Source organism: Dendronephthya gigantea, unplaced genomic scaffold (genome assembly GCF_004324835.1).
Source record: "Dendronephthya gigantea isolate DGI-Jeju-01 unplaced genomic scaffold, DenGig_1.0 000138F, whole genome shotgun sequence".
NCBI classification, from domain to species: Eukaryota; Metazoa; Cnidaria; class Anthozoa; order Malacalcyonacea; family Nephtheidae; genus Dendronephthya; species Dendronephthya gigantea.
This window is the reverse complement of record NW_021163148.1, coordinates 349,722-372,727: the sequence shown is the minus strand read 5'-3', so window position 1 is coordinate 372,727 and position 23,006 is coordinate 349,722. Positions and strand designations below refer to the sequence as shown.

General features: G+C 37.1%; 2 protein-coding genes across 2 annotated transcripts; one reads left to right on the top strand and one right to left on the bottom strand.

Moving 5' to 3' along the window:
* Positions 1 to 2,867: 2,867 nt before the first annotated feature.
* On the top strand, positions 2,868 to 6,986 carry LOC114536531. The gene is made up of 2 exons (XM_028557874.1): positions 2,868 to 5,418; positions 5,539 to 6,986. Exons 1-2 carry the CDS (start codon positions 2,868 to 2,870, stop codon positions 6,984 to 6,986), a joined length of 3,999 nt encoding a protein of 1,332 aa, XP_028413675.1.
* A 14,189-nt stretch (positions 6,987 to 21,175) lies between these two features.
* LOC114536530 lies at positions 21,176 to 22,711 on the bottom strand. The gene is made up of 3 exons (XM_028557873.1): positions 22,580 to 22,711; positions 21,622 to 22,429; positions 21,176 to 21,556 (listed from the first exon to the last, which is right to left on the bottom strand). Exons 1-3 carry the CDS (start codon positions 22,709 to 22,711, stop codon positions 21,384 to 21,386), a joined length of 1,113 nt encoding a protein of 370 aa, XP_028413674.1. The 3' UTR covers positions 21,176 to 21,383.
* Positions 22,712 to 23,006: the final 295 nt, after the last annotated feature.

Sequence of the window (23,006 nt, the reverse complement as noted above, 5' to 3'; positions counted from 1 at the left end):
CCACACCGAGTCACAATAATCAAAATTTGGTAATATAAAAGATTTATACATTAAATCTGCTGCATTTAACGTGATATAATTCCTAATTCGCCTTAACATACCAATTCGTTTACTAACTTTGGAGAAAATTGCATCAACTTGCGATTTCCAATGTAAACATTCATCCATAATAACACCCAAATACTTAAATTCAGTCACTCGACGAACAACAAAATTTCCCACACTGATGGTAAAATTATCGACTTTAGAAAGTCTACATGCAGTGCCTAATAACAGACACTCTGTTTTCTTCACATTGAGAAAAAGTTTGTTTTTCGAAAGCCATTCATATAACTCAGATAATTCTCTATTCAATATCATTTTGATTTCAGAGACTTCTTTAGATGCGTAAAATATCACTGTATCATCCGCATACATAAGAACACTGCATTTTGAAGCTACATTCGGAAGATCATTCACAAATAGCACAAATAGAAGAGGCCCCAAAATTGATCCCTGCGGCACTCCAGAAGGCACTTCACACGGCTGAGAAGTTCCATTTCCTACAGTAACTATCTGTGATCGATCCGATAAGTAATTTGTAAACCATGCATTTTCAAGATCTTCTACTCCATAGTTTCGTAATTTATCCAATAGCAACTGATGATCAATTGTATCAAATGCCTTGCTAAGGTCTACAAAAACCGATCCTGTTAAGAGACCCTGATCCATATTTCGACAAATCAAGTCCGAAAAAGATATAGCTGCTGTCTCGGTGGAATGCTTTTTTCTAAAACCACATTGGTTAGGATTCAGGTGGTTGTTTTCAACGAAGTACGTGTAAAACTGACTATGAACAGTTCTTTCTAAAAGTTTTGAAGCTATTGGTAGTATAGAAATCGGTCGATAATTGTCAAAGTCATCCGCTTTACCTGATTTGAACAATGGAACCACCCTTGCCGTTTTCCAATCAGCTGGAACTTGACCAGTTCTTAAACTTGCATTTACAATCCTTGTCACGGGGACGCATATAACTGTTGCCGAATCTTTCAGAAGACGGACTGGTATTTGATCAATTCCAGTTGCTTTACGCACTTTACATTTGTGCAAAAACTCAAGGGTCGATTTTTCTGTAACTGGTGTAAACTTAAAGAATTTTTTTCTAGAGAGTTCATCAAAAATTCCAAGCTCGAAGAACTTTCATTTCGTTGAAAAAAGCCGAGCGAATCTATGAGGTTTTGAATAGATTTGGCAAAATAGAAGTTAAAGCCATTTGCAACTTGAACATTGTCAGAAACTAACCTTCCATCTATGTTCATGGCAGTTGAGATGTTCTTTTTCTTTTTGTTAGGTAAAATCTTTTTCATCACCTTCCAGAAACTTTTAGGGTCATCGCTATGTTCATGGATAATCTTTTTATTATAATTGCACTTAGCCCTTCTAATTTGCAAAGTAACCCGATTTCGTATTGATCTATAAAGCTTCCAATCCTCATCCAAGCGTGATTGCCTAGCAACTCTTAATTGGTTATCATGCTGGTACATCAACTTTTTAATTTGTCTGGTCATCCATGGAGTTTCTATACCACGACATCTTTTATTAATCAACGGTGCATATTTGTCAGCAACAGCCAAAAAGGAGTTTTTTAAAGACAGCCAAAGCCGATCTACAGAACACAGACTATCCAAATTATTCCCAGTGGCATGATCATTCTCCTCCCAATCGACATGCTTTAATTCATTACTAAACTTTTCAGGCTCATAGTTTGCATAATTTTGAAATGTTTTCGTCACAGCCGGTAATTTCATACAGTTCAGTTTACGAACACAATAAATCATGTCATGATCACTTAAACCAGATGAAAGGACTCCAGATGAGCTTATCACAGAAGGACGATTTGTTGCAATTAAGTCTAATAAGGTAGAAGAACCATGTATAACATGCGTGGGATTTTCAATCATTTGAATAATGTTGTTGTTGCTCTTGAATAAACACTTCAATTGTTTAGTTACATTGCAAGGAGTCCTCTTCGCCAAAAAGTCACAATTTACACAATATGTGTAGTCATAGCTCTGATGCTTCTGTACTTGTCGGATCTGAAACACAGTCATCTGTTATTGTTAAACCGAATTAACCAAACACAATTGAGGACAAATCAATTCTATGTGTACCAGGACACAAGGGGAAAATAAAATGTGTAATATGTACTGTCTTTCATCAAATCCTGCAATTGCAAAATGCATGTGTTACAGGGGAAGAGTGCCACCAATATGTCTGCCTGAAGGAACAGAAGCAAGAGAAAAAAACAATTCAGGACCACTTACAAAGTCAATCATCATGAATGTCTCAAAGCAGACCGTTTAAAGAATCTTCCATCTATAGGAAAATCCCAATGTGTGCCACTGTGAATATGGTAAATGCACAGCAGCAGGAGCTAGCCAATGAATAAAATTGGATCACTAATAATTCACCCATATAATGATGCAAAATGCTAAAAGTGCCTATATCACTTGTGGGATCTTTATGGATCTGAAAAGAGCTTGAAAAGTTAACTTATAAGTCCTATTACCATTTTTGTTATAGTTAAATAGTTTCGGAAATATTTACATCTAAACATAGCTGTTGTATATCTCACATCCGGCTAGTTACTTCCGGGTTTGTATGTATTATAAATAGGCTAGCTTCTCTTTGTAATATCAGAACTTATAGAAAATATATACTTTGCAATCCGAATGAATCTAAGATTTAGATAAAGACAAGAAAACACAACATGGTGGCAACGGTTGGATAAAAGCCCCAGCTTGTTAACGTGAGCGATTTTTTGACACTAGCGATAAAGACGGAAGAAAATATTGGATATAAACATTTTTGAAATAAGACACTCGAAAATGGCGTTCAAAGCACCGTTTTCAGCACCTCAAATGGATTGGGAAGCTGACGACTCGACCATAGCTTTTAGCAAATTCAAGCAAAAGTGTGAGCTGATGTTCAAAAGTATACTCAAAGACGCTGAAGGAGAGGAACAAGTCAGCTATATCCTGCTATGGGTTGGCGAGAAGGGTCTCGACATCTACAATAGTTGGAGCTTTGAAGACGGGGAAGACAAAAAAGACCCAGCAAAGATTCTCGATAGATTTATGGAACATTTGGAACCACGGACAAATCATCGAATTCACAGGTATACTTTACAAGGTATGCGACAAGACCGAGGTGAGTCAATCGATAATTTTATTGCCAAGATAAAGAATATCGCAGCTAAATGCAAGTTCAGTGGCAATGAAGAGCTCGAGGATAGATTATTAGATCAACTAATTTGGGGTACAAATGATCCTGAAGTTCAGAAATCCTTAATCGGACGCGATGAAAAATTAACATTAAATACTGCCATAGATATTGCTAGAAGTTACGAAGCAACAAAACGACAAATGAATTCATTATCAAATCAAAATAAAGGAAATCCTCAGCAAATTGACAACATTAGTCGCAAGAAATTAAACGCTGATAATAAAAATCAAAATAGTATTATACAATGTAGGAATTGTGGTAAAAGTCATAAGCTACCACATAAAGGGAACTGTCCAGCCCATGGTACTACATGCAGAAATTGTGGCAAATTAAATCACTGGCAATTAGTATGCAAATCAGCTAAAAGCCAACATAGATCAAAGTCGCCACACCGAAAAAATAAAAAGTTCATTAATAGTCTGGAGGAACAAAGTAAGGAAGACCTGTATGCCGATATTCCAACAATTGGCACTATTGAAATAAATAGTGTGGTAAAGGATAATAATACTATGAGTGAGGAAGTATTTACTACCCTGCGTGTTAACCGTAAGAACAATGGGGATATAAATTTAAAATGCAAAGTTGATACGGGTGCTCAGAGTAATGTGTTGCCCATTCATTTGTTTCGTGTTCTATATCCTGAATTAATTAATGCTGAAGGGATGCCCAGGGACGGTGCTCTACAAAGAAGTGAAGTTATCTTAACTGCGTATGGGGGATCTGAGATTACCCAATTTGGAAAAGTACTAATACCATGTCAGCACAAAAGGGGAAAATTTAATTGTGTTTTTTATGTAACTGATGCAGTAGGTCCAGCTATATTGGGAATAAAAGCGTGTAGAGCCCTCGGACTGGTTTCACTCCATTGTGCGCTGGAAACAAAAGTGGTACGAGGAAGAAACATCCCTCAAGGTGTTGCCCAGGGGCCTAGTGAAGAGAAAGTTAAGTCCACTAAGAGTATTAGATTTGCGGATCAAGCAAAGATAGCAAATCAGCAACAAAGTCGGTCTAGAAGTTATATTAAACCCTCTGTGCCAATCACAGACCGTCCTCGTATAAAGGATAAAGAGAATCTGATCGAGATGTATCCAGAATGTTTTGACGGGTCAGTTGGATGTTTTGAAGATTACACATACCATATAACCCTAGATCCTAAAGTTAAACCAGTTATTCATGCGCCTCGTAAAGTACCATTAGAGCTGGTAGATAAACTAAATTTCGAACTTGACGAGATGGAAAAGAGCGGTGTAATAGAAAAGGTAACAAAACCAACCGAGTGGGTAAATTCTATAGTTATAAGGGAGAAGCCTAATGGAAGGCTTCGGATATGTTTGGATCCCAAAGACCTGAACGAAGCAATTATGCGGGACCACTATCCAACACCCACCTTAGAGGAAATCACCCCAAAGTTAGCTGGAGCTAAGATATTCAGCAAATTAGACGCTCGTAATGGATACTGGAATGTTAAGTTAGATGACGAATCATCATATCTAACCACATTTAATACACCAAATGGTCGATATAGATTCCTAAGAATGCCGTTTGGTCTTCGAATGAGCCAAGATGTCTTCCAATTCAAGATCGATGAAGTCTATCGGAACTGTCTTGGTGCTGCTGGGATTGCAGACGACATCACAGTCCATGGCCAAGATGAGTCAAATCACGATCTACATCTTCATGATGCAATGGAACGTACAAGAATGGCTGGCATCAAACTCAACCGAGAGAAATGCATCATCAAGACCGCTGAATGCAGTTTTTTTGGTATGGTATACACCGCGAATGGAGTCAAACCTGATCCAGAGAAGGTCATAGCCATACAGAACATGGAACCACCCAAAGATAAGAAAGAACTTCACACGTTCCTTGGAATGGTCAACTATTTAGCGCCATTTATGCCCAACTTGGCGAGTCACACGGCACCTTTGAGAGAGTTAATCCGGGATAACGTTGATTACAAATGGTCTCCGTCACATACAAGAGCTTTTAACATACTCAAGTGTCAAATAAGCACAGAAACTACACTTTCCTACTACGATAGAAGCAAGTCAGTTGTGCTACAAGTAGACGCATCAAGTAAAGGCTTGGGAGCCGTTCTATTACAAGAGAACAAGCCCATTGCGTTTGCATCGAAAGCCTTAACCCCTGCTGAGAGTAGGTACGCCAACATCGAGCGTGAGTTATTGGCAGTGATATATGGATGTGAGAAAATTCCACACTTACTTATATGGGAGGCAATTCGTTGTGGAAAGTGATCATCGTCCTTTGGAACAGATCCAGAAGAAGAATCTCGACATGGCACCTCCTCGACTTCAAAGAATGCTTCTACGGTTGCAACCATACGGTTGTATCATCAAATACAAGCCAGGCAAAGAGATGGTGATAGCAGATACACTATCGAGACTGTCACCAAGGGAGGGAGACGAAATCCCAGGAATGCGTGTGAAAATTCATCATCTAGTAGAATTTACACCTGTCGAACTCCAACAGATAAAGAAGAAACTGCTAGAGATGGAGCTCTTCAAATACTCAGCGAGCAAGTTATACAAGGGTGGCCTGATAGCATAAAGAAAATACAGCAAGCAGTAAAGCCTTACTGGAATAACCGAGATGACATTTCTATCCAAGAAGGACTTCTATTCTTAGGCAGTAGAATAATTGTTCCAGAATCACTCCGGCAGAAGATAATGCGAGAAATCCATAGTGGTCATCAAGGGATGGAGAAGTGCAAACTCCGTGCAAAATCCTGCGTTTATTGGCCCGGTATATATAAAGAGATTGAGAGTATGGTGGCGTCCTGTTGTGCCTGCAAGAAATTCCAGAATTCACAGCAAAAGGAACCCATGATTCCAAGCGAAGTACCGCCAAGACCATGGCATACTGTGAGCGCAGACCTGTTTAAGGTAAATAATTTCTGGTACATTGTTATTGCTGACTATTACTCGAAATTTCCATTTGTGAAGAAATTAAACAGTTTAACAGCAACCACTGTAGTTAATGTGGTTAGATCGATATTTTCTGAACAAGGCATACCAGAAACGCTCATTTGTGATAATGGATCTCAATTCACTTCTGCCCAATTTCAAGACCTAGCGAAGAGATATGGTTTTAGAGTGGTCACTTCGTCACCTCACTACCCAAAGGGGCATGGTTTCATTGAGAGACAGGTCCAAACTGTGAAGAAGATCCTGTTGAAATGCAAGGAATCAGGAGCTGATCCTAGTCTTGCATTACTGTCGTTGCGTTCTACACCGTTAAGTACAACACTCAAATCTCCAGGAGAGCTACTAAATGGAAGAATGTTCAAGTCAACATTACCAGTAAAAATTCATCCACCAAGCGATCGGTACGAAACCAGAGACTTGTTATTAACACAACAAAATAAACAAGTAAATCTATATAACAGGGATTCGAAGGAGAAGCCAAATCTCTTTCAAAATCAAGCGGTACAAGTTCAAGAACCTGTTAACAAAACGTGGAGCCCAGCGAGAGTAGTTGGTTTTGGACCAACTCCTCGTTCTTATATTACAGAGGATGGATCCGGAGTTCAGTTACGGAGGAATAGACAGTTAATCAAGCCTGATATACAGAAGACACCTGAACCGATAAATCGTGATGCCAGAAATCAGAACCAGGGTGATGTGAGACAGGAAGAGATGCCAGAAATCCGAACACGCTCAGGTCGCATAGTAAAGAAGCCGGACAGACTAATATATAAGTAGATAATATCATTAAATAGAATTAGAATAATTAAGATAAAGTAAAACAATTGATTAAGACAATTTCAGCATAAGTATTTTAGATCATAAGTTTTTTTATATAATTTAGGAAAAGAAAAATATATATATATATCTTTTAAGAAAGGAGGATGTTGTATATCTCACATCCGGCTAGTTACTTCCGGGTTTGTATGTATTATAAATAGGCTAGCTTCTCTTTGTAATATCAGAACTTATAGAAAATATATACTTTGCAATCCGAATGAATCTAAGATTTAGATAAAGACAAGAAAACACAACAATAGCGATCTGCAAAAATCTCCGTCGTCCTCGGGGGCCTGGGCCTTAGGAACCGTGTTTTGCCAAGTGTAAAGAAATCTATTGTATTTTTACTTTGGTTTTCCAATAAACGAAGATATTGTGAAAAAACATGTTATGTCAAGCTCAGAATCGAATTCTTTTGACGGCGAAGGCTCCTACGATTGCCCTGATTATGAAATGGAAGATGAATGTGTTGAAACAGCGTCAAATGATACGGCAGAAGGTGAACCCTCGTATGCCGTCGAAGATGAATTGTTTGACAACATCAACAAGTTGGCATATATGGACGAACCACTTGCCGACGAAGCATGTGTCGAAGAATACATAAGAAGGACAGGAAAAACAAACTAGGGAAATGAACGTGTTGAACCAATGACTGCATGAGCAAAATATGGCACTCTCTTCTTGGTAAGTCAGCATAGCCTATAAGTAAAAGTGATACATACAGTTAATGTGCAGCCATATTGCCCCGCCTTGTGTCTTTACATCTACATGTGTTTTGATGTTTTATAGATTTATAATAAAACAAAATATTTTTCAGGTGCACTTGTGGTTACTGCAGTGTGGAATATTTAGTGGAAGCAAAGGCGTGTCATTGTTGCAGGGAAATTGAAGACTGTGTTGCTGCATTGAATGTAACTATGAACAACGAACAATTGTGCATCACGAACCACCCAGGATTCGATGCTGTATGCGTCAACAGATGGTCTCTGGAACTTGCATCTAAAAATTATAAAATGCAAAGTGGACAGAAATATCAACAAGTTGAATCAAAGGGGATAGGTCAGTTTTGAATAAGAAATTGAGAAATATAGTGTCAGTGTATTGACTATGGATGATAGTTTACTGTTGTAAACAATGTTTGTTGCAAACAATATGTTTGTTGTTGTTGGATCTATCTGATAGCTGTATCAGATGATAGATGTACTTTTATACATCTTTTAGATTTCTGCATGCTGTTCCATAGAGACAGTTTACCCGACTTGTTCATGGTTATTTGCAAAATAAAAGGATACCATTGCCAGCATGTGTTTACCATTGCATCCGCAAAGCATTTCATGAAAGTGATGGAGACCTCACTGGGCATGACGAACTGGGTGAGCAAAACTAATCCTTTATAGGATGAGACTTTATTTTAAATTTAACTATTTTGCAGTCATTTACCAACAACAGATGTAATAATTGTGGAGAATTATAACTGCACCTTCTATATTTGGTTCAGTTTAAATCAACTGTACATAACTGGTAATAACTACATATATATACAAATAATATTATAAAAGTATTACAATTAACAATGACATTTTGATTTATTTATTTTGGTTTTTTGGACAATCCTTGACAAATTTATGGCCTTTCCTTGGTTTTCTACATACAGTGCATGTTTTCTGTTTGCCCTTTCTTTTACTTTTTTCTTTGCCAGGGGCTGGTTGTTCAAAAGCCGGTTAACGCTAACCCAGGGTTAAAAATGCCAAACCCAGGGTTAAATTTTTATTTGCGTTGCACAAAGCTCGGTTAGCGTTAACCCTGGGTTAAAATTGATAAAAAAATTAACCCTGCTAGCTAGGTGGGTTAACTTTTTAATCCTGGGTTAACTTTGATTCAAAATGGATGAATAAAGAGCTGAAACACGCAAACACGTATGATTCGTCATGAGTTAAACACTTTTGAAAGGTTTTACGAATAATTTAAACAGCAAAGAATTATTTATGTTTGACTTTGTTCCGTTTCAGCTGATGTATTGATTTATTTATCTTCACTTCAATGCAATACACGATAAATGAATACAACCGTACAAATTGAAATGCCGTAATTGAAATATTTGTTTCGGATGCCAAAATTCGATTCTTTTGATTGGCAGCAAGTGGTAAGGCTACATTTGCTCCTGAATTTTGAATAATCAAAGAATGCCTGAAATTTTAAAATAGAATGTTTATAATTTGCTTGATTTTATTTCACATCGACATTGTTTATCATACAAAATGGCCTTTCATTTTGAATCTTCCCAAAATTCCATGCACGGAAATTGCTGTTCAAAACAACGTCCCTGCGACCTTGCCCTCATGGCATATAATCTTTTGACTGACAATATATCCTTGTCGGGTAAAGTATTGACGCTCGTTATTTGACCAATAGAAAACATTCTTATATCCAATTTAGTCCTTAAAATACATTTAATCTTAGGTTAAATATTTTAACTAACCCTACCACTAACCCTGCTTTGAACAGCACAGTTTTTACCCAGGTTTAGCTAACCTAGGGTTAAGGATTTTAACCCAGGTTTAGCACTAACCCAGAATATGTATGTATGTATGTATGTGTGCATGTATGCATATGTATGCATGTACGTGTGCATGTATGTATGTATATATGTATGTATGGTAGGCCATTCGTTTCAAAAATACTTGGGCTAAAAACGAATGTGTATTCTATCAATTATCAGTTTCAATGCGTATACACACGTTTTTTTCCAACGAATATATGCGTAAATCGTAAGTATATCGCCTCTAGTTGTTGATGAAATCTCTTTATTTTCATCCACTCGTGGAATGGAGCTCAACCCCAAGAAATGCAAAGAAATGATTATAAATTTTCTTTAATACCGAATTCCATGTGACCAATCTATATTCATTAACGGACTATGCGTTGAGAGAGTTCACAGCTTTAAGCTTTTGGGTGTCTACCTGTCAGATGATCTTACTTGGAATATCCACGTTGACCATATTTTAAAGAAAGCTAATTCCAGACTTTTTGCTCTCCGATTATTGAAGAATGCTGGTTTGGATTCCACTGATCTTATAACCATTTATAGCTCAGTTATTCGGTCAATACTTGAGTGTGCATGCCCAGTATGGGCAGCTCTTCCTGATTACTTATCCTTTCATCTTGAGTTGATTCAAAAGCGAGCACTCAAGATTATAATATATCCTGACAAATTTTATTACGAAGCATTGCAGACATCTAAGCTCGAAAGCCTGGAATATCGACGTGATCAATTGTGTCAAAGATTTATTAAATCAACCAAGAAGAAAGCATGTAAAAATAATCCAGTCTACAACATAATCAGACCTTCCCAGCTCTTTAATGAACATGATTATTTCCTACGTAGGCCAAATACTAGTGAAATTGTGAAAACTAATACTGAACGCTTCCACAACTTTATTACTATTAAATATACGTAATCATTCTAGTTTACACATTAGATCTTTATAGTTGTAAATATATAATATAATTTCTATCTTATAGTTATATATTGTAGACCAGTATAATTGTTTGTATAAACTTGTTATATTGTAAATGATTATTTAACTAGTTTATAACATAGAGACAATTGTGTAATTCGGTCTATACTGCAAAGCAATTGATTAATAAACAGATATTAAATATACTACAGGCATAATAAATGCGCGTATACACGCATACTAAACACGCGTATACTAAATACGCGTATACTAAATACGCATATACACGCGTATACTAAATACGCGTATACACGCGTATAGTTAAATACGCATATACAGGCGTACAATTTAGGTATAAGCGTACGGTTTGGGTAGTTTGGTAGATGGAAAATAATGAAATGAAATACATAGTTCCACGCTAGAAATAAAATGGCGGGAGTTACCTCCCGAATATTAATCCGTAAACTTGGAGAGAAGAACAGAGGAATGGTAAGTTAAGTGAATTTTTTCATATTCATGAAACAATGCAAGGAAGTGAACATTTTAATAGAAATCGTCTTATTGTTGCTAAACAATAAAATAACATTCTTTACATAATGTGTCTTTTTTATGAATTATGTATAATTGTATATATTTGCAAATAAGCACAGGTTTTGAAATATTCTTCAGAATAATATATTTCTTGATACAGTCGTATAGGATTGTATGAATATACCTGTATACCATATATGATTGAAAGATAGATCTATGTTCCAGAAGGGCAATGTTATCACATGGACATTGTCAGTACAATAGTCCAGGCATTGCATGAGAACATTCAAACTAGTTATCACCTAGTTAAGGCTAGTTTTTTTTGGGTTGTTTAGAAGATGCTATACCATAATATAAATACAAAATACTATTATTTTGCATTAGTTCAGTATATGGCCCTTCCTGTGACAATTGATCAAGTAAGAAAGGAACTCAATGTAGCTACTAATATATCAATTCTATCACATGGCACCGAGTCAGGAGATCCCATGAGATAGCACGGCACATGCGCGGGTTCATTGCATGCCTCGTGTGGGTTCGAAGCGGACGAAGAAAAAATTCAGAGCAAAAAAAATAATAATTTCAAGTTAAATCAAGGCGTTTAAGCTACTTTCATTCGTATCTACGTGGTAGATACACAATCAAAAGCATCCAACGTAGTTAGTATCGCTGTGATAACGGCCAATCCTTGTTTTGGCCCAAGATTACTCAACCAGAAACCAACGTAGTTGTGTTCATAGTGTGCATATAATGGATGATGCACCCACCGGTTGAGAGAAGGCTAAGGGAAGCCAGCTCTAGTCCTGGCCCTGTTGGCGACACAGTCTCGCCTCTCATTGAGTTTATGGAAGAAATGAGGGAATTCAAAGCCAGCATGGCCTCCGAGATGGCATCCGTGCGTGGCGACTTAAATAATCTTGCCTCTACGATTGACGACTCTGCTCTTTACGACGAGCTTTGCCTTGACATAGACAACGTCGACGAAGGACAACGTAACGACTCGGAAACTATGTCCACAAATGTGTCTACATGTCTGGACACTAAACGTCTCCTTAAGGAGACCAGCAAGGGAACAGGAAGCGAGGATTTGACGACAAATCCAGATAGCCTTCATACAACTATAGCACAAGAGCTCGATGTGAGTGAACAGGTGAGCGCCGCTGTTCAAGAGCGTCTTGCCTCCATCGTCGAGGGCCTTTTGTGCACAAAATTATCCGATGAGAAATGGCGAGAAAAAGTTGGGAAGTATTCCCGACCCCAAAACTTAGAAAATCTAAGAACTCCACGAGTTAATCCGCTTATATGGAACCAACTCTCTGCTGGGGTTCGGACCAAGCACGCTAAACAATAGCGAACACAGCATGCTCTCGTTGGCGCCATAATTGCCATGACGCAAGCGGCGGACCACATGCTCAAAAGTGGAAATGCCGATGCAACACTGATAACATCTTTGACAGATGGTATTGCAATGGCTACCCAGTGTCAACATGATATAAATCAAGCACGTCGTATTGCTATGAAACAGGACATGCACACAGATTTTCAAGCACTGTGCAATGTTCCAATTCCCAGAGTGGGGAATTTTTGTTTGGTGACTTGTCCAAACACACCAAAGATATCGCGGATGCGAACAAGTTGGCGAAGAAAGTTCGTCCATACCAGACTGCTACTGCACGAAGCAGACAGTCTAGCACTCACAGCCGTTTTTCTACGGGGCAATCCAGACGTAGTCACGCATATCAACGGTGTGAAAATTTTTTCAACAGAGGTCGATTTCACAATGCAAAGAAAAAGAGAGGGGGAGCTGCAAAAAAGCAGTAAATTCCTCTATAACACAACCTGTACATAATAAGGTAAGCGAAACTGTCAGTTCATATTCTTTGCAAACTGCTCATGTGCCTGACACGTTAATAATTGCTGGACATTTAAAACATTTTGTTGATCGATGGAGGCAACTGACCTCAGATCCAAACATATTGAACTATGTCATGGGTGTTAAAATAGAATTTAATGCTCAACGTCCCAGCCAATGTGTAGCCAAAGTTCACCATTTTAACATGGCTGAAACTGAAATTATTGGAAATGAGGTTAATAAGCTACTTAGCAAGGGGGTTATTATTCCCTCCATACATGAGCAAGGTGAATTTATTTCATCAATTTTTCTAAGACTTAAAAAAGATGGCTCATATCGTATGATACTTCATCTTAAGTTGTTCAATGAATTTGTGAACTACCGCCACTTTAAAATGGACACTTTGGATACAGCAGTAAGAATGATGAAGCCAAATTGTTACATGGCCTCTATTGATCTCACTGATGCCTATTATATGGTGCCAGAGCATGAGGCAGACCAAAAGTTCCTAAAATTTGAATTTATGGGTCGCCTCTATCAGTATACCTGCCTCCCTAATGGACTCTCAAGTGCTCCACGTATATTTACAAAATTACTAAAACCAGTATATTCTACCGTACATAGTATGGGCCATATGAGTTCGGGGTACATTGATGACTCCTACCTCCAAGGGGATACCCCTACAGAATGTTCTCATAATGTCTCAGCCACAACAACGCTTGTGACAGAGTTGGGATTTATACCACACCCCAAAAAGTCAGTCACTGTCCCAACACAAATTCTTGTGTTTCTTGGGTTTCAACTCAATCAACATGACAGTCTCCCCAACACAAGAGAAAATAGACAAGACAGTGGCTGCTTGCAAACTATTGTTAGCTAAATCTGCACCTACAATACAACAGGTTGCAGAAGTCATTGGTCTATTAATCTCCAATTTTCCTGGAGTGGAGTATGGACCTTTGCATTATCGAGAACTAGAAATGGCTAAATCTGCAGCATTGAAGTTAGCTTGTGGGGCCTATGGCTCTAAAATGACATTAACTGATAGATGCAAGCATGAACTGGAATGGTGGATTAAAAATCTACCAAATTCTACGTGTAAGATTACTCATGGCAAACCATTTGCCATAATTCAATCTGATGCTTCTACACAAGGATGGGGGGCAGTCAGAGAGGGTACCACTACAGGGGGAAGATGGAGTACCATTGAATAACAGGCACATATCAATGTGCTCGAACTCAAGGCAGCCTTTTTTGCCTTGAAGTCACTTTGTGTCAATGACAGAGATGTGCACATCCACTTGCAGCTTGATAATACAACTGCAGTTGCTTATCTTAACAAAATGGGGGGGACACAATCTAGACCTCTAAACCAGTTAGCAGTTGAAATATGGCAGTGGTGCATTGAAAGGAACATTTGGATCTCTGCAACTCATATTGCTGGCAAGGTTAATGTTGAGGCAGATAAAACGTCTTGAGTATTTCATGATAAAAATGAGTGGAAGCTAAATAAGCAAACATTTCAAAACATCTTAACAAAATTCCCAAGCCTGGAAGTTGACTTGTTTGCAAGCCGAGTAAATTTCCAACTTGCTCAATATGTTGCATGGAGACCAGATCCTGGGTGTATTGCAGTTGATGCTTTTACATTAAACTGGGATACTAAGATGTTTTATGCTTTCCCACCGTTCAGTTTAGTTCCTTGTTGCTTGCCAAAGATACTACAAGACCAAGCCTCAGGAGTACTAATCGCTCCCTTCTGGGCAACCCAGGCCTGGTTTCCACAACTATTACAGCTATTGTTTGATCAACCATGGATCCTTGCACCATCAGTAAACCTCCTGCAGCACCCAGTTCAGTTGACATCACATCCACTAACCAAAACCCTTCGCCTGATGGTTTGTCCTGTCTCCGGAATCGCTTTGCAGCAGACGATCTTTCAGAAGAAGTTACAGATATCATCATGTGATCTTGGAGAACAGGTACCAAGAAACAATATTCCACCTACATTCAAAAGTGGTTGGACTTTTGTCGTCAAAGGACTATTGCTTGTCATTCACCAACAATGAACCAAGCTTTGTCTTTTTTGAGGATGTTGTTTCAACAGGGACTGAGTTACTCTACTATAAATACGGCAGGTTCAGCATTGTCAAACATAATTTGTTTGCCAGATGGTCAGGTTTTTGGATCCCATCATATAGTTGTCAGGTTTATGAAAGGTCTATTTGAACTGCAAAAACCAAAACCTAAGTACAATTCCATATGGGATGTCTCTGTGGTTTTGAAGTATCTGGGAACTTTTACACCCAATGAAGAACAGACACTAAAAAATTTGACGTTAAAGTTAGTTATGTTATTGTTACTGGTAACAGGGCAGCGAGGTCAAACAATACACTGTCTTAGCCTCAGTGAGATGACTCTAAGCGAGACCTTGTGTGAGTTTCAAGTTCTGGAACATATGAAGACTAGTAAGCCGGGATCAGGGACTACTATTCTCAAGATTGAGCAGTACACACCTGACAAAAACGTTTGTCCTATCTTAGTTTTAAAAGACTACCTACAAAGAACAAAAAGTGTACCTGGGGATAACAAGCAACTTTTCATTAGCTATCAAAAACCGTATCAACCTGTATCAAGAGAAACTATATCAAGATGGGTTAAAGTTGTCCTCGATAATGCTGGGATTGACACCACTGTATATTCAGGACACAGTACTCGAGCGGCTGCCACATCGAAAGCTTACCAAAATGTACCATTGAAAATATTGATAAAATCAGCAGGTTGGAGCTCGGACAGCACATTTCAAAAGTACTATAATAAGCCTGTAGCCTCTGATATGACTATGACTGAGACAGTACTTACAACATGTTGAGTTGATAATAATATGGTTTTGCTCACCATGTTCCATGCCTAAAATTGGTATATGTCATTGCTGGGTACATCAGTGCTTTAAAGTCTCATGGAATCTCCTGACTCTGTGCCATGTGATAGAATTGGTAAATTAAACGAGACTTAACTGTAAGTTGAAGTTTGATTGGAATTCTATCACATGGCACGTAGAGTCAGGAGATTACATGCCCACCCTGCATCATCGTTACAGATGTATAATATATGTACATATTATATTCCTGTGTCCCTACTTTGGTTTTATCACTGGGTGTATTATCATTTATCCCTGTGTGTATCATACTGATGAACCCAGCAAAATGATTTAAAGAATGAACCCGCACATGCGCCGTGCTATCTCATGTAATCTCCTGACTCTATGTGCCATGTGATAGAATTCCAATCAAACTTCAACTTACAGGTAAGTCTTGTTTAATTTACCAATTTTGAATGAAGACTTGGGGATATTAAATGACACATCTTTATTAAGGTAAATTAATTATTTTTTAATTTTGCATGTCATTAAACAATTATTTATCTAGAGTGATGCTTAATGATTTTTATGAATAATCAGTCAAGGAAATAAGGGCCGGCATATGTATTCAAATGATTAGAAATATGAGTTCCATGCAGAAAATAACATTAGGGAATGTCTTTCCTTTTACTATGTTACTTGTTTCCTATTTGGTAACCGAGTTAAAATTAAGACTTAAATGATTGCTGTTACTTAATTAGGAATCACAATTCCTATTAAATAAATAATATATATTTTTTGTAAAAAGAATTGTACATGCACCTCATACATACATCCTGATTATACTATAGAGAACTGTGTATGACACAGCCAGACTATCTATTTTTAGAGATGGTGACATTTACTATGGCAATCCATCAACAGAAAGTAAACAAACTGGTCAGTGAACTAATATGTCATTTAGTATGAGTAATGTTCAAGTGACCCTTTAATTTTGTATCCATTCCATTACAAAAAGCATCTTACTTCAAGCAGTATGATTATGAAAATTTGATTAGGGAAATTTACTGTTATTTAGTGACTAGTACACTATGCAATATGTTTGGTGGTCAAGCATCTTAACAACAACAAAGTTGTAATAACACTTCTTTCAATACAACTGTTGAAAGTGCTCTTGGTAATATCAACAGTATCATGAACAGTTATAACCAGCATGGATCATCAAATGTCCATAGAAGGCCTAAAGCCAGGCAAAGAAGTAGATCAGTACCATACACTCAAGTTAGACCAGTTAAACGTAAAGTTGTCCAGCTATTACGCAAAAAAAAGTGTCAAGCAGTAATAGTATGCAACAATCATTTGCCTACAAAGACTTTGACGAGATTTGGGAAGGAAATGTTGAGTACACAGATCAAACAGCTGAAAATGACATTTTGACATACATTTGCAGCTCCTTTAATAACTCTCAAACATCTGAAAATACATCTGTCATTGGATTAAATGGAGATATTAAGCCATCACAGCTTAAGTTCATGCACACGAAAAATGGAAAACTAACAAGCAAGGGAATCTGTAACTTACAATGGTGCTGGAATTCAATGTAATTATAGATTAGGAAACTGTCTAATTATTACAATAAAGATGAAGGTCTGCATCCACCACATTCTCAAACAAGGTTATTTACATATTTGGGGAGGGTTACTTGTTACAAGTAAAAGGTGGAATGGGCATGAAGACAGTTGTAGCAAAAATATATTTAATTCAAGATTTCATGATATATATTTTGTAGCATTACAATTTATTTGTCTTGCCATGGCTTTGCAGTCTGCTACAACTTTCAAGGGCTAAATATTCATGGAGACAATTACTTAATGTGTGTATGTTATTGTTTTTCCGTGAATAATTATGATTATATCTATATGACAGTAAAAAAAGTTATTTTAAAAATGTTAATTTTAATTTGTTGTGAATAGGTGTAATGTGATATGGAGCACTTTAAAATGTAGTGGATAATCAAGGATAATATACATGTTTTCTATTGTCAATTTTTAGGCATCAAGTGTGTGTGGAATTCAGAGCACTTACTCGCATGGTGTGAATTGTTCAACTACAACTGATAATAAAGGTTCAAACAATGGTGTTCAAAACAATGTGCCTATCATTGGCAATGGGTTTCCACAGAGAATGTTGAGTTTGCAACACAATTCTCTGTCTCCGGACACTTTCAACAGGCAATGCCAGTGGGTTGTCACCAAAAACTTTGAATTTAGTGGGTGAAGTTTCACAATCATCAAATGAAAAATCAGTACCTGCTACATTGACAGATTTTAATCAGTTGGATTCATCAATTGATATAATTACCAGCAGTAAAGAGGTTAAAGGTAAAACATATCATATATCACATGTTGATGTATTGTGATATAGTGTACCATAGTCACTCTAGGGGGATGGTCTGGAGACTTCAATGATTCCATGGCCTATCCTATTGTCTTCCGTTTTGTGGTGTGATGTCATCATCACCGTGCACATCATCTGCATATGTCTTCAAGTATTTTAGCACAGAGATTTTAGCATAATTACAAACTATACAGAAATTTGCAATTAAAATGAGGATTTTAAATGAAAATCTTAATTTTTATTGATGCCGGGTGATAATTGTGCCTTTAATCAACGCGGGACAAACCGTAGGACAAAAGGAATCGGGCTGTTCAAGCTTCCAACAGCGAAGGACGATGCAAGCAAGAAATGATGTCAGGATGATGATGATGATTCTGAACATCCTTACTAAATATCGAGTTAAAGATGAAGATTTTAAAGGGCAGTTGGCTGCTGATTCGCTACACGTTTGTGAGAAACACTTCCTCCCTGGCAAGATGGCGATAGTTAAGGACGTTCTATTATGTGCTCTTGTTATAATCACGACTTTCAGTGTTAAAAAAGTTCAATATGTCGATAGTGATTGTATTGGATTGACGTTAAATCATTCCAGTGTTGTTGTGCCTAAAAATGAAACGCACACATACTCATCGCTGTGGAATATTCAAGGTCACTTTGGCATTATAAATCGTAAACGAACTACGAAGGCTCTGATATTCCTCCTACTATTATGTGGCGACATTGAAACCTGTCCAGGGCCTATTGGTTGCTGTATTTGCCAGAAAACTATTAGAAGAAATCAAAGCAGCGTATGCTGTTGTGATTGTCGAAGGGATTTTCATCTAAAATGTTTCAATTCTCGTCTTTGTTGATCATGTTTTTGTTGCGCCTGAAGCCTATTTTTTCTGTGCTCGGATGTTTCATTTTCTAGACTTTTTTGTTTATATTTACGTTTAAATTCAAGCCTATTTTTCCTCCTCTCAGGTGATTCGTTTTCTGGAATTTTATTATTATAGTTTTTTATTGTTTGGAGCCTTATTTGTCTTTGCTCAATAGTTTCATTTTTTCGTTTTTCTCTGGTATATTCAGTTTGTCTTTGCAATCGTTTTTCCCTATGGTCATTACTTTCATTTGCTCTTTTACGTTTAGCATATTCCCTTTTCTTTGATAACCTTTTCTCTCTTTCCTCAAGTGTTTCAATTTTACGCTTGCCCATTTTGTGGTTCTGAGCACCTTGAGGAATTACAGTACTAGTTTCACTGTTTGATACTAGTTGACTTTGGACAAAAACATTGACACCTTTTAATTCAAATGGAATGATGTCACCAGGTGAAACAGTCTGAAAATATACAGTAAGCTCTTGAATATTTCTGATTTTGAATAAAATGCATTTTCCAAAGGGATTTGGTCTACCAAGTAAGTCTCTAGCATGAGAATCAAATATTCTAAAAGTCCCATTTGGCATTTTAAATATTGCCACAGTATTGCAACCAATTGTAAGCAGAGCAAAAGTATAGTTGAACTCAGTCAATGCAAATATTTTGTTGAACGCACTCTCAAGTGTAAAATGTGGTTCATCATTGCATACCATGAATACATCACCACAATATGAGTCACTGTACTGTAAATTGTATACTATCTCATTAATACAAATCATTTCAGGTACATCAGTTAAAAGCAGCAACTCTTTATTAACTGAATTAGTAATACATGAATAAAGACTATTTCCATGTAATAAAATTGTATTTAATAATTGTGAATCCCAGTTGTTAACATCTTGTATTTGGCTATAAACAATTGATGTCAAAGACATTGCCACACATTGCTTTCCAGCATTTTCTCCAAATCTGATCTGACATCCTTGACTGAAATCAGCACAGATAGTCGTAGAAGGATCAACAACATCATACAGTTGGTCCTGGGTTTGTCTCAATATCATTTGATAATCTCAGTAGACCAGGTACATACACTTGGTGATAACAAACCATTTTACAAAACCAAACAACCACCTCATTAGAATTCCTGTATTGTTTATCCATTTCTTTTAAAGTTGGTAAATAAAATACATTTAGATAAAATAACAACAACATAGTGTTCCAAAAAGTACCTTTTAGACGTCTTGCCATGTCTCTCTGTCTGAGAAAGTTCACATGTGTACCTACTTTCGCTCTATACTGTTCAATTGATACTCCCATTGTTGTTCAAGTTGTCTATATATTCAGCCGTGAATGTGACCGTGACACAACAATATAACTGGTATAAATGTTAGTGTTTAACTTGTTATTTCAGTATTTCAAATAAATAGCTTAATAGTTCAAGATAACAGTTCAAGATAGTTCACGATAGTTCAAGATATTTCACTCAGATTTTTCACTCAGATTTTTCACTCAGAAAGATTGCGATGCAACACGCAATCCGCCTGACCGTTTGGTTTGGGTCAGTGCAAACACAAGTTTTTACACAAGGTTCCTGACAGTGTGTTCTTGTATTCAAACAACGAGTTGATTGAAGACCACGACCTCAGCGAAGTCGTTGGGGCTGAAAAAACGAATTAAGCGAATATTATTATGACCTCCATAGAAGTAGAATAGAAACAACGAAAATCTGACTGATGTTCAATGGACTAATGTCAGTCATGAGTCAAACATAGAACATCTGATTCTGAACATGACTGATGTAAAAACAGAATCACAATCACATCACACCCGATCCAGCTATTGAGATATATAAGTAAAAAAGTTACTGTACCTTAAATAATTTGCTGGAGACGACCAGCCGCAGCAAGTAGGAGTTTGTGAGTTAGAAAGCAAACAAAACAAAACGGAAAGAATGAACGTTATTACTACGAAGATCTATAGCACTTCGAGCATATTATGCCACATGGTTTCGATTCCTGAATAAGCCATCTGCGCATGCGCTTGGTACAATACACGCGAGACGCGCGTTAACGTTCGGTGGTTCGGACTTATACGTCGTGTGTGACGTCATTGTGCCACAAACATTTCCACAAGCAAGATCCAACCATGATAGCTAAGCGCTCCGCTGTCCATGACAGCGGGCGCAAAAACCTTATCTATAATACTATTTCACATTTCTGCTTTATATTTAAATCATGTTTTAGAAAGTTCTCAACTTGGTTTTTGTATGTATATTAAAACAAAGTGGAATATAAATGTTAAATTTAAAAGTTTTTAAAATTAAATGATATTATACCAGTTGTTGTCTAATTCAAATACAAAACATTAGAGTTCATAGTTATGTTAAAGTTGCATAATGTTTCATTCATTTATTGGAGGTTTATCTGAACTATTTTTTATTTCTTTTCTTAATGCTTTTGACTTTGAACTCTTTTGTTGAGCTTTATGCTTATTTATCACATCCTTTGCAAAACTGAATGATCTCACTTTGATATAGAGTAGTAAGACTTGATGTAATATATCTTTGGACACATCTTAGATACTTCTATAAATCAGCATACCTTACCCACTCCTGGAAAAGACTGTCCATCTTAGGATTTTTTTTCCAGATTATAAACAATGTCGGTTTTTGATATCTTTGTTATGGGCTCCTCAGACTCAATTGTGACGCTTTTAAAGTTAATTTCTGCCATAGTAAAAATTTGTTTGACGGTTTGGCTTATTTTCCACAGCCCCCCTCGGTTTATGCAGTCAACTAGAGTCTGTGCTGTTTCACAATCATGGCTTTGTTTTCCAGCTTGGAGTAGAGCCAGTACTTGCTGCTTGGAATTTGTCATCCAAGCTTTAGAATTTCGAATACGCTTGTGTAGAGTAAATAGAACATATCCACCAAGATATTGCAATGGTGATTTTTCCTTCTCATTCAATATACCTGTACTTGCTTGAGTAGATTTATGTTCTGATGTCACCTTACAACTAGAAACTTTCTCAAAGGATGCAATCTTGTCAGCCAACCTGGTGGCAAGCAGAACTGAGAACTGGAAAGGTAACTGTGGAAAATACTCTGATGCAGCGTATACAACAGTTGCAAAGTACTTGGGCATAAAACTTTTCAACTTTTCCTTTTCTGACAAAAGAGTACAGTTTCTTGACTTGAGAAAACCTTTATTTATCTTCCTTTCCAGCAATTTTAAAAACGTAACCCTTGAAACTTTCCCTAACACTCTCTGCATAGCATAACAAGTATCCTTCCCTAAACTCTTGCAACTTTGATTTATTAGGTTAATATAATCATCAATGCTGAATATATTGTCATTGTCGTCGCGTTTACTGTCAGAACTCGTAACCTCTTCATGTCTTTCATGCTTTGCATTTTTATGCCTTGTCAAACCACCTTTACTTTTGCACTTTTTTCCACAAAAACTGCAACAAAATTCGCCATCTGAAAACCTACAGAAAATAGCATCAAATATCAATATGCTGAGAGTGCTGAAATATGTCACACAAAATACTGACTAAATATGTTCTATAATTTAGTCAAGACAATGTCAACTTACTTGTTCAATCGCTTCTTCAAAAGCATGTTGTAGTTCTTCCTCCCTGTCTAAAACATCAGAGTGTAACAGCTCTGAAACCGCGTCGATCTCATCCTCGCATGGCTCTTCAGAAGTCTCTTCACATTCTGCCATCTTTTTTTTTGTGCACGGTGTAGCACCATGTGACACCCTAATTTGCACGGCCCAACGTATATCGACGGCATCCTCTGAAGTTCATGAAGTCTCCAGACCATCCCCCTAGAGTGACTATGAGTATACCAATTCGTTTTTATATAAGATTGAAAAAGTATTTTATATATTAATGTGCAGGACTTGTGATGGAAGCTGGTTTTTTAGAAGAGGATGCAGAAAGGGTAATTTCAGCCTGCATATGTTTTTTGAAGCTAAAGTAACCATATGGCAATAGCATGCATGCTTCTTTGATAAT